The 12,324-nt window shown below is 33.9% G+C and overlaps 1 protein-coding gene across 1 annotated transcript; it reads left to right on the plus strand.

Annotated features, from left to right (window-relative positions):
• The first annotated feature begins 409 nt into the window (after nucleotides 1-409).
• On the plus strand, nucleotides 410-9,407 carry LOC145597301 (uncharacterized). The gene is made up of 13 exons (XM_081653436.1): nucleotides 410-607; nucleotides 1,022-1,438; nucleotides 2,905-3,151; nucleotides 4,133-4,245; nucleotides 5,239-5,318; nucleotides 5,417-5,558; nucleotides 5,688-5,768; nucleotides 7,043-7,147; nucleotides 7,319-7,501; nucleotides 7,777-7,869; nucleotides 8,385-8,524; nucleotides 8,630-8,696; nucleotides 8,961-9,407. Exons 2-13 carry the CDS (start codon nucleotides 1,046-1,048, stop codon nucleotides 9,078-9,080), a joined length of 1,764 nt encoding a protein of 587 aa, XP_081509562.1. The 5' UTR covers nucleotides 410-607; nucleotides 1,022-1,045; the 3' UTR covers nucleotides 9,081-9,407.
• The last annotated feature ends 2,917 nt before the right edge of the window (nucleotides 9,408-12,324 follow it).

Below are 12,324 nucleotides of genomic sequence, written 5' to 3' on the forward strand. Positions count from 1 at the left end.
TATAGGTAACAGTGGTACAATATTTACTCTTTTGTCTTGTAGCTGCTATTTACATGTTATGTAAATAACAATTATGTGCCAATACTTAACCCATGGCATGAGCCTTAAGCTAATTAAGGCATTGTTTTTTGTTTTCAGTTTCTAGTTTTTTTTTTAAAACAAAAAACCAAAAACAGGAAACAAGAAAAAGGTGTTTCCACTTTTTTGTTATCAGTTTTCATAATTATCGTGGTTTTAATAAGTTTGACTAATTTTTGATTAATTATGTTACATATATCGTATGATTTTAAAAAACAAAAAGCAAAAAAAAACAGAAAATTAAACAGAAAATCAGTAATGCCAAACAAAACCTAATATTTAAAGATAGTTTTTCACATTTTATTTTTATAATTTCTCACAATCTCGGTGGGCTCGGTCCCCATAATATTTGATTTTGAAACCTTGGTTCTTGCTAACTCCCCTGGAATTCACTCTACTTTTTTTATGCCCTTTTCCATTTCCATTATTTCATCTTCATTGTTTGAACCATTTCTCTCCAAATTTAATCTCTTCCCAGAACCCCTCACATTCGATCGACTCACCTTCACGCTCAACTCTACTCTTTCTGGTATGCCCTTTTCCCCTCTTCTTTACTTTCTCAATTTCTACATTATTGTTTCAGATTTCTATCATTTTTTTTGGTATTGTAGATTCCTTTTTTGGTATGTAATTTCTGGGTAGTTTGGATCTCATATTTTTTATATTATCGACCGACCCATTTGCGGTTTTTTTTTTGTTTGAATCAAGATCTTTTTGAATTTTTCTAATTTTTCGATTTTAGGTTTAGATCTATCCTTAAAATGCCTGTTAATTTGTACCCATTTAACTTAAAATTCATGTTTCAGATTTTCTTATAATTTGGTTGAATTCAAGTTTCAGTTTTTTGTTAAATTTGGTACTTTTTATTTTTAAATTTGGTTAGTTAGAGGGAAAACATTAATGGGGTTGCTTGTTTTTGTTGTTTTGGGTTAATTGTTGACAGTAAATCACGAATCGGTGAGGTATAATGGCTATGGTAGACGAACCGTTATACCCAATTGCTGTTTTAATTGATGAGCTGAAAAATGAGGATATTCAGCTTCGTTTGAATTCGATTCGTCGTCTTTCAACGATTGCTCGAGCTCTTGGCGAGGAGCGTACCCGTAAGGAACTGATTCCATTCTTGAGTGAGAACAATGATGATGATGATGAAGTGCTTCTTGCTACGGCCGAAGAGTTGGGAGTGTTTATTCCATATGTTGGGGGTGTGGAGCATGCTACTGTTTTGCTTCCGCCTTTGGAGACCTTGTGTAGTGTGGAAGAGACTTGTGTGAGGGACAAATCGGTCGAGTCACTTTGCAGAATTGGTGCCCAGATGAGGGAATCTGATCTTATCGACGCGTTTATTCCTATGGTCAAGGTTAGATCATAACTCCTCGTGATTAGATTTTATGTGCTATGCAATTGTTTTTTATGAATGTAAATGCACTATATTGCTGTCTGAGATTGTGTAGTTATCTAGAGAATCGAAGTATATGTAAACACTAGCAACATAAAGCTTACTATGATTTCATTGAGTATGGGTTTTAGTGGTGTACCTAGTTCAGCTTGGGTATCTACAGTTAATAAAAGCATAGTTGTGTATTTTGGTCTTCTTGGAACTCTCCTTTTCTTTTTAATTTTTTGGACTGGAGAAATGCATCATTGACAGAATGTTCTGTATAATGTGTATGTGGAGCTTAGGATAGTAGTGGACTAGTGGGAAGATTAGTATATAGTTTGTTGAAGATAATTTATGAAGAACCTTTTTGGAAGAAAAAAATTATAGTCTAAACATGACAATGGAGTTTTCTAACTACTGCTTCCAAGAATCCAAGGTCAGTGTCATGTTTGTGTTTGACAATAGCTATGTGAACCTTAGGTGATTCACTCTGGGGTATGGTTTTTGATGATAGTTGTGGCTGGTATATTAAGAATTTATATAGCATTTGGTATGGGTAAAGTGGAAGGGAAATATACATAATAATACTGCACTTTGGGGTTGTTGCTATTGACATATGGATGATATACTACCTCTGTCCCAAACTACATGCCCATTTCCTTTATAGGAAATTGTTTTGCTCTACTTAGTCTCTTTTGTTGGGTCCCACACTAATCCATGTTTATCCTATGTCCTATATCACTTGCATAAAATCCCATGCAAATGGTAATTGGGTAAGTAGATTGGGATGGAGGAGATATTCTATTTGCTGGTTGTTTTCACTTTTATATCCGTCTCTTTGGTCTCATCTGAACATTTGGTGTTATTGTGGGATTCATGAATTCATAATCATGAATTCATGGTGTTGAAAAAGTTATGCTTGTTGTGCTGCTTGACAATTAACATTAGTACTTAGAGGCCTTTGTTCAGGATCAGATATATGAGTCGCTTCTCTGAGTAGCTAGAGGGTGTCGTTGGGCAAAAGTTATGCTTGTTGTGCTGCTTGACAATTAACATTAGTACTTGGAGGCCTTTGCTTGGGATCAGATATTTGAGTCGCTTCTCTGAGTAGCTAGAGGATGTCGTTCAATTGATTATGAAATATGAACCTTTGAAGATGTTATGATTTTTATGGTTGTATGAATGCTAATTATATAAATTAAGGCCTTATGTCTATATGATAAAATAACTTCTCACTCTTTACCTTCAGGTTTGTTATCTTATATGATTATTGTAAAAAAGTTTCGATCAAAGATTATTTACTGATGCCAATTAAATTTTGCAAACATTTTGAACTCTTTCATTCTTTGCTGTGTCATTAAATGGATTGCTTTTCATTTCATCAATCATAAAGTGAATGTATCTATTTCTGTTTCATTAACTGGTCAGTGTGTATTGAATTTCAGAGGTTGGCTGCTGGTGAGTGGTTTACTGCTCGTGTTTCTTCATGTGGCTTATTCCATATTGCTTATCCAAGCGCTCCAGATAACATAAAAGCTGAGTTGAGAACAATATACAGCCAACTGTGTCAAGATGACATGCCAATGGTCAGAAGATCAGCTGCTAGCAATCTGGGTAAATTTGCAGCTACTGTCGATGCTTCCAATTTGAAGGCTGACATCATGTCAATGTTTGAGGATTTGACACAAGATGGTATGTTTTACTCTTTTTGAAAGTGCACACGATTGATTGAAACTGATTTTAACTTGCAAGTCTGTACATGTACTCAGTAGTCAGCATTATAGATAATTCCATAAATGAAAGTTCCTATTTTTGTGTGCTGTTGATTCTATGTTGTGCATTTCATGGATTGATTAAGACTTATCATTGCTCATTTTTATTTATCTTAATCAGTTCTAGTATAAGTTTGTTTTGTCATTGAAAATCAGTTTCGGCTAGTGTAAGGTAGGTTGCGTTACCGTGGGAAAATTTTTAGGGGGCGAAAAAGAAAAGTCTATTATTTCTCTTATTTATTCTCTCTCCTTCATTTATTCAAAGCTAATCCTAACCTGGTTAAATTTAGTGCACATTTGTAAATGTACCTGGTGTTAGTTCTTTATCCTCTAAGGCATATGACCTTTGTTCTTTTGGTAAGTAAATATACAACTTTCAATAGCCAGTTTTACATAGAAAAATATATAGCTGCATGTGACAAAAACACCAGTGAAGAAGTAAAGCTCGCTTTTAGTTGGGCGGGCAAAATCAGCTTTGATTGGTAAAAAGAATTGACTTATAGCAATTTGTATAGATCTGAAAAAATCACTTGAAATAAACAAGTTCCAAATGATGAAAATTAGTTTCAGAGATTTGAACAAACCCTTTGGATATCTTTATGTACTTGATGCTTGCTTTCACAGTGCAATTTTGAGCTAAGTTTATGGGAGCCCTTTAACCAGGAAAGAGAGGCAATTAAATTTCTCATATCTTTCATTCAAGGCCGATGGCTGACAATAATACCAGAGTGCCCTCTTTAAATCTGTGTTTTATACTTCTATTCGCACTGTGTCTGTGTTTTCAGAAGGATGTATTATAATTTGATAATAATATTAGAGTATCATTTTATCTGTTTAATATGGTGTTAGAGGGATGTATTTTACTGTATTATTATTTATATTGAAAACAACTTTGTTTCAGATCAAGATTCTGTCCGTCTATTGGCTGTTGAGGGTTGTGCAGCCCTTGGAAAGCTTTTGGAGCCACAAGATTGTATTGCACATATTCTTCCCGTGATAGTTAATTTCTCTCAGGTATTGAAAATTTACATGTCTTACAAAGTAATTAAGTTTTTTTCCTAGAAATCTGACATTGAATTCTTGACCGGCTTCACTTTATGCTTTTGATTATTTGTGAATGTATTTATGCGAAGAAATCTCTTACATATATATTACAATGGTGTTGAAATTATTATGAGCCAATATGAAATGCATAATGTTTTGGTATTTAGTCCTTTCAGTTTGTTGTCTAGTAAATGAAATTTCATCTTGCATGTGCTATGTTTGGCCCGAACTAGGTTTTGGGCTTTTTAGTTAAGGAGGTGACTTGGGCAGGGGATGACCACTCTTTTTGTTTCACCCATGTATTTACTGCTTTTCCACGTTGTGCTAATTGTTGAGTTCCTTGCTGGAGACAATGGCAATTTTTGTACTTTGCATGATGTCCTTATCAGATAGCAATGGGGGTCCATTAGTTTGGTGGTTGTGTTGGAAAATTTGCTTTGGCCAATTTAAAAGAAAGGGAGTTGAATCTAGAGGATTTTTGTGGCCTTTCATTTATGCTTGTACATCTCATTGGCCATGTATAATGGAATCTTAAGTCCTAAAAGATGTAAAGGTTTCTGTTAAAAGATGTTTTGGGAAAGTCTCGACATTCATGTCAACTTGTATATTAGAGGACTTCACAAAATCACACGTCTTTATCCTTTGGTATGTGTGTTTTGTCCTAATTAAAAAATCGTCTTAAGCAGTAAATACCATGATTGAGTACACCTATATGAACACCTATTGTATGTCATATTTGTAATTGCTATATTATATTAAATAAAAAACCCAATGAGCATCTTGCTGATATCTATGCTGCTTTATCTGTCTCTTGAATTTTTCTTTTTGGCTATAAGATAAAACACCAATTCTACATGAATTCGGTATCTTTTTTAAAGATGAAATATGTTTACGAGGGTGAAATGGTTAAAATGTTATTCTTTCTATTATGTGTGATTTAATTTTATTAATTTATGTTATCAGGATAAGTCATGGCGTGTACGCTATATGGTTGCAAATCAACTTTATGAGCTGTGTGAAGCAGTTGGTCCTGAACCTACAAGGTATCTATTGACTATTTTGCTACTATCACCGTTTTTATGTCCATCATTTTCCATCATTTGCCTCAATATATCTTGTTGGCTACTATTATCCTGTTTAGGTCGGACTTGGTGCCTGCATATGTTCGGCTGCTTCGTGACAATGAAGCAGAAGTACGTATAGCTGCTGCTGGAAAAGTGACCAAATTTTGCCGTATCTTGAATCCCGAACTTGCAGTTCAGCATATTCTCCCATGTGTCAAGGTATATTTGGATAGATGTCAATGTAGGTCGTTTAAATGATTTTATATTATTCAATTGAATTTGTTGCCTTGTGTGTGTCTTATTCATTGGTTGTTGAGCTTCCTGATGTACAAGCTTTTATCTATGCAGGAATTGTCATCAGATTCTTCTCAGCATGTTCGTTCTGCTCTGGCTTCAGTTATAATGGGAATGGCACCAATTCTGGGAAAGGTGAGAAATCATTTTATTTATGCTCTATATTATTCTACATAAGTATTATTTTGTAAATGACGTGTCACCACTTTTTAATTGCAAGAAGTGAACAAATATCTGAAAACACAATATCGAATTAATATTTCATATGAACTTGGATGAGGTCAATGATAATACCAACTCATTTACATGCATCTCAGCAGCTGTGTATAGCTGCATACCACAGTTAAACATAGCTGCATATACTATAGGGCTCTTATTAGGACAATTGCTGATAAAGATTGGGGGATCCATATTCAATTTTTAACATAAACTCAAAGAAAACCTAACTGTTAGCTCATATCTACTAGTTAAAACTAATTTGGAGAATGGCAAACTACCTTAAACATGATCAATCTATCAAAGTGATGAATCCATGACCAAAATTCTGTCATTTGATCTTACCATATTATTTGTTATTGTAGAATTATATGATCCGTTCTACTATTTCCCTTTCTTCCAAATAAAATTTACTCTTGATTGATGGAAATTCAATTACTGACCATTGGATCCTATTCAGAATTTGCTTCTTGCAGAGGAATTTAGCCTTTTTTTTTTTTTGAAACAAAGGAATTTAGCTTTCTTCTTCTAACTAATAGAAGTAAAAGGTCTACATTGGAGTTCCAAACATGGATAAATGATTCAAATTGAATTTTGGAAGAATATGGAGTAACAATTGAAAGAATAATGAGTACATCTGCTCAGAAATTAGCTAATTGAAAATCCTTTACTTAATCTGAATATGAGGTGTAATATGAACCTTGCTATGTGCACTCACAATCTCATGTCTGACACAATTTGTGCTGCAAAGGGGGTAATTATACATTTGTGAGGTATGCATTTGTTACAAAAAGTTTATGCTGTCTAGGAGTCAAGATAATGATTTGGCAATTTTTGTAGAATTTTTGTTTTCTGGTCATTGCTGTTTGATTGGTTTTCTACTTGTCTCCATTTCATTAATTCAATGTGTTTGTAATGCTCTTTCATCCTTGAAAGTTGTGCATACGTTATCTTAATTGATCGTGCCTTTGGAAAGAAGCCAATAGAGAATATGCTATTTGTTTTTCCTATGGTGTTCAGTTGATCTCCTTTGCTTTATTTCTTCCAGGATTCTGTTGCTTAGATCAGTCTCATATAATCTATTTTTTCTTTTATTCTGCAAGCTTTTTGGAGATGTTTTATTGTTAATTATTCAATAGGAATTCCATTGATTGTCCCTTCAATTGACTCGACCTTCATTTACCTGGTTACAGGATGCTACAATTGAGCAGCTTCTTCCCATCTTTCTTTCTCTTCTGAAAGATGAATTTCCTGATGTACGTCTGAACATAATCAGCAAGCTTGATCAAGTGAATCAGGTTTGTACAAAGCATTTATATATCTATTTGTTTTTTTTTTTTTTTGTTTCTATATTTGGTTAGACCATTTTCTCTCAACTCATTTGCTTTGCTGTGTGCTTTTTTTTCCCCTTAAATTTTTTATGCGTCGTAATTTTCTTGTAACTTAATTCACAATGCTTCATAGTGCAGGTCATTGGAATAGATTTGTTATCACAGTCATTACTCCCAGCAATTGTTGAACTTGCTGAAGATAGACATTGGAGAGTTCGATTGGCCATTATTGAATACATACCTTTGTTGGCCAGTCAGTTGGGTGTTGGATTCTTCGATGACAAACTTGGTGCTCTATGCATGCAGTGGTTGAATGACAAGGTTTGTGAAACTAGCACCCTTTTTTAAAAAATAAAATAAAATGACATGGCTTATTCTCTTCTTTTTTGATTTTTTTAAAAAAAGTAAACAGTCCAACATAATGCAAGTCAAATGCCTAGTATAAAATCATGTGAGCCGATAAAGGCTTCCTTAATAGTTTGCAAATTGGAAATTGTGGACACTGAAATACTTTATATTGATATACAATGGCATGACACTTGGAGTGGATACTGTTTTTTATTCAATTTGATGAACATTAGCCATTTGATTTTCAGGTCTACTCAATTCGTGATGCTGCAGCGAATAATGTTAAGCGCCTTGCTGAAGAATTTGGCCCAGAATGGGCAATGCAACACATAATCCCACAAGTATGTTATTTCTTTTCTGTTGATTGGTATAACATTTAAATTTTGAATCTTGAAGAAAATTTAAGTTTTGATATGCTGTTCTCATTTAATTATCTTCCTGTATGTCTACATGTCATTGCTAGAGTTTTCTTTGGCCTGCACTTATCTTTTCTGCACTACAAGCAGATGATAAGGAAGAGAAGGAATCATTATGTTATGAAATTAAACCTGGACAATATTAGCACCTGGAAATTAACTTCAAAAAAAAAAAAAAAATTATAAAAAAGAAAATGCATATCTATATTTGATTTTATAATGTATATATGATATTCTGTATAATACCATAAGTAAACCAAATATATTATTCTAATTACTTTATCTGGATATGGAATGTATATAGAAAGTCTCTTGACTTGACGTATTCTAATATTATGAAAAGAAATATGATTCGCTGGGAACCTGTGAGTCTGTGACCACTCATTTGAGTCATTTCTGTTGTAAATATCTTAGTGGCGTGATGTAATATCTTTCAACAGGTTCTGGACATGGCTACTAACCCACACTATCTGTATCGAATGACAATTGTACAAGCAATTTCCCTACTTGGCCCTGTCATGGGTGCAGAAATTACATGTTCCAAATTGTTACCAGTGGTTGTAACTGCATCAAAGGACAGGTATCTTGCTTTACTGCTCTCTTAATTATCTAAAATATTATTTTGGACTGCCTTAGTTTTTTCAATACACAACTGGTTTCCTAATCTGAATTTTACACACTTCAGGGTACCAAACATAAAGTTTAATGTTGCAAAAGTGTTGCAGTCGCTTATTCCTATCGTTGATCAATCAGTAAGTAATTTCTTCTCTGGAAAATAATGTTGTATGGTAATTAAAGTTTCTGTTTGGCTTCTGCTTCTCACCCTCTCCCCCATTTAGGGAGAAAGGGTAATGTAAGATTTTCAGTTAAAAATAGTGATTTGTTGTGATAGATGTTTGGATATACTGGAAGCACCCACCAACAAGTGATGTTCCATGAGTAATTTGGAGGTTATTTGTTGAAAAGCTAATTTGAAGTGCCTTGAAAACTTACACTAACTTCCTTTGATATTTCAGGTGGTTGAGAAAACTATTAAGCCTTGTTTGATTGAGCTAAGTGAAGATCCAGATGTTGATGTCAGGTTTTTCGCCACACAAGCTCTGCAGTTGACAGATCAGGCTGTTATGGCTAGCTAGATTTTCTTTTTCCTTCATTCTTTTTTGGGACCCAGGTGTGTAGCTAGATCTTTGTGGTATGTTATAGGCATTCTTTACCCCTCTTTTTAATTTTAACCCTCCCCCCTGCGAAACTCAGCAGACGAAAGTCTGCCTCTAGTGTTGTAATTTTGCTGGAATTCAATTCAGACTGATCAGTTTTGCTACTTTTAAATGTCAGCAAGCTTCAATGTCTATTGCCTTGTGATCTTTTGTAAGGAAAAGACAACTACACGAACAGATTTTTACAGGCCAAACTGAACTTAAGTTATCGTTGTTATATAATAGTGTTTATTGCATTTTACTGCATCTCTGCTGGCTGCCATTGAACATATTATGGGCATTAACAAAATCAAATTATCGAGCAGTTGGATATTCGATCATTGTAACTGACCCGTTGTGATTTTTATGTAGTCGAAAAACATAAGTTTATACCTTAAACTGTTTCCTGCATGATTTTCTCCTTGGCATTTTATTTTGTACATATTTAAGTACCTTGTAATGAAATAGCAGCTGTGATATATGAAAAAAAAAAAAAAAAAAAACAAACTTTGAACTTTTGGCCAAATTACACTACAAAAATTACTTGTAATAAGTTAATCTACTACTCTGTATGATTAATCACTTTCAGTTTAATACGTTGTCATAATCTAATATACAATGGTACAAATTAAGCATACTATTAAATTTGACAAAACCTTTTGCATGCCCCCGGTTTACAATAATTTATTGTACATCGAACATTTTTGAGAAAAGTGACCCTTTGTCTTTATAAAAGTGACCCTTTTTCTTTACAAAAGTGACCCTTTTTATTATAAAAGTGATCCATATTTTCACAAAAGTGACCCCTTTTTTTTCACAAAAGTGACCCTTTTTTTTCACAAAAACAGAGTATCAAAATAAAAAAAATAAACACAAAATGCAAAAGTTAACCCAATGGCTCTACTTTCATCCTGTATCTTTATCTCTCCTCAAAACTAAACATTTCCACCATTAACAAACCTTCCAATTCTCTCTCCTCCATCAAAACCTCAACCCCCTTCTCCCTCTCCGTTACTAACTGCAAGTCCTCATATTTTTCCCTTCATAGTTGTCGTCATCGTCACCTCTGCCGCCATAGTCATTACCACCTCCGTCGTTGCCATGTTTGCCACCATCAAAGTAGATGAGGTGAAATGATAGATACCCACAATAAGGTATATATGCAATTGGGGTCGAGGTATTCGGAGTTGTTGTAATCCCGGACTTCAAACTCGACAAATCGGGGATGGGGGGAGGTCAGAAGCGTTGGAATCGGGGGATTGGGGTGGTCAGCAAGGTCGAAATCGGAGGGGGACGCCAGATTCTTGGGAGAAGCGAAGAGAGTGGTGGTTTGGCGGTGAGTGTTTTAGCCTGATTTACACTAATTAGTGTAAACCGGATGTTATTAAATAATTGTGTAAATTTGAAAGGTTTTTTTGAAGGAAAATTTTGGAAGTATATTGATGAACATACTACGGAGTAAAAAACTTTTGCATGCCCCCGGATTACAATAATTTTATTGTAAATCGAACATTTTGCGAAAAGTGACCCTTTTTTCGTACAAAAGTGACTCTTTATCATAAAACTGACTTTTTTTTTTCCACAAACGTGACCCTTTTTTTTCACAAAAGTGACCCTTTATTTTCACAAGAGTACTTTTTTCTCACAAAAGTAATTAAGCTACATATGCAAAACGGAGTATCAAAATCAACAATATAAACACAAAATTAACAATAGTCATGAAAAAACAGTACAATCATTCAAACAAATCAAAAGTTGCCGCCGGAACCACCGTAGCAACGCTGATAGCGCCAAAACTATCGCCGATTGCACCATTGCCGACCATCTCACCGAGCAAAGCGACGACGATGACGATGATTCTTTCTTCAAATTAGAGCTCACTTCACCTTCTTCCGACTTCAAATCTTCTCTCTCCACTCCTTGCTCAAAAATTTCAGAAGAAAACATCTACAATTGTGTAGAAGAGAAGGTATCTGAGTTGAAAATCAAATTAAATCTCAAACATTAAGGGAAACAAGATGAAAATGGAAGAGAGAGAATGTAAAGTATGAGGAAGAGAGAGAAAAAATGTTTGTCTTAACATTTGCCAACTGGAAGCACCAAGCACGTGAAAGAATTTGGTAACAAATTACTTTCTAATTTGTTACCGACTTATCGCCATTCACTAGTTTTATGTACACCGGGTTTTCTTTGAAAGTTTGTGACGGAGTAATTTTAGAACAAATTATTCAAAAACTTTATTCCTTATCCTAACCTTTTAAAAAGTTTAAGATAACTTTTATGAATTATACCCTCTAGAATTATTTACTTTTTATTTATTTATTTATTTTATTTATTTTTATTTATTTTTTATTTTTTATTTTTACCTTTATTAATGTTAATTATCTGGTTTCCAAAAAAAAAAAAAAAAAAAAAATCTTAATTATCTCTTTGATTGAGCTCTTAAAAAAATTGTGTAGACAAATGTTTGTGATCTCATCCTAGTTCGTCACAAAAGTGTTAAAAATCCTACTAAAGCAAGGGCACTGAGATTATTCTACATCTCACAATATCTCAATGATTTTATAAAAAGAACTGAAAATCCCCTAGTTATAGTCCATGTTGAAAATACTATAATTATTGCACCGTACGAGATGAAAAAATATCTAGTAGATGTAATAAACAATATTGAGTCAATCTACAAATATTTAGAAGACGTTGAAAGTGAAAAGTTTCTAATGTTTGAAGCCGTTGAAGGCCATGAAATTTTGTTTAAAACTTTCATGACATGGGACAAATCATATGCTGCCAAATGTGTTATAGATTTTGGCATAAAAGAGGATCACCCCATGCGTGTGCATTATGATGACAATGAAGGCAACGAGGGTGGTCTACAAGACATGATGATGATGAGATAATGGATTCTTGAGCCCACAACAACAATCATGCAATCTACTTTCATTGTAGCCACGTTTTATCTATTGTTGCTATATTAAAGTGTCTTTAGAAAAGGAGTGATTACAATCACTTGCCGAGTCAAAACTTATAAGCCATATAAAGTGTCAATAACTTGTGTAAGCCCTCCTCTATATAAAGGGCTATAGGCAAAGAGTGAAGGATAGAGTTGAAGGAGTTAGCTAGAGCATTTTCTAAAAACATTAGAGAGTCCTCTAGAGAAAATCCTCAGATCACCTTAAGAGACAAA

The sequence above is a fragment of the Chenopodium album genome, chromosome 20, assembly GCF_948465745.1.
Source record: "Chenopodium album chromosome 20, dcCheAlbu1.1, whole genome shotgun sequence".
Taxonomy (NCBI): Eukaryota; Viridiplantae; Streptophyta; class Magnoliopsida; order Caryophyllales; family Amaranthaceae; genus Chenopodium; species Chenopodium album.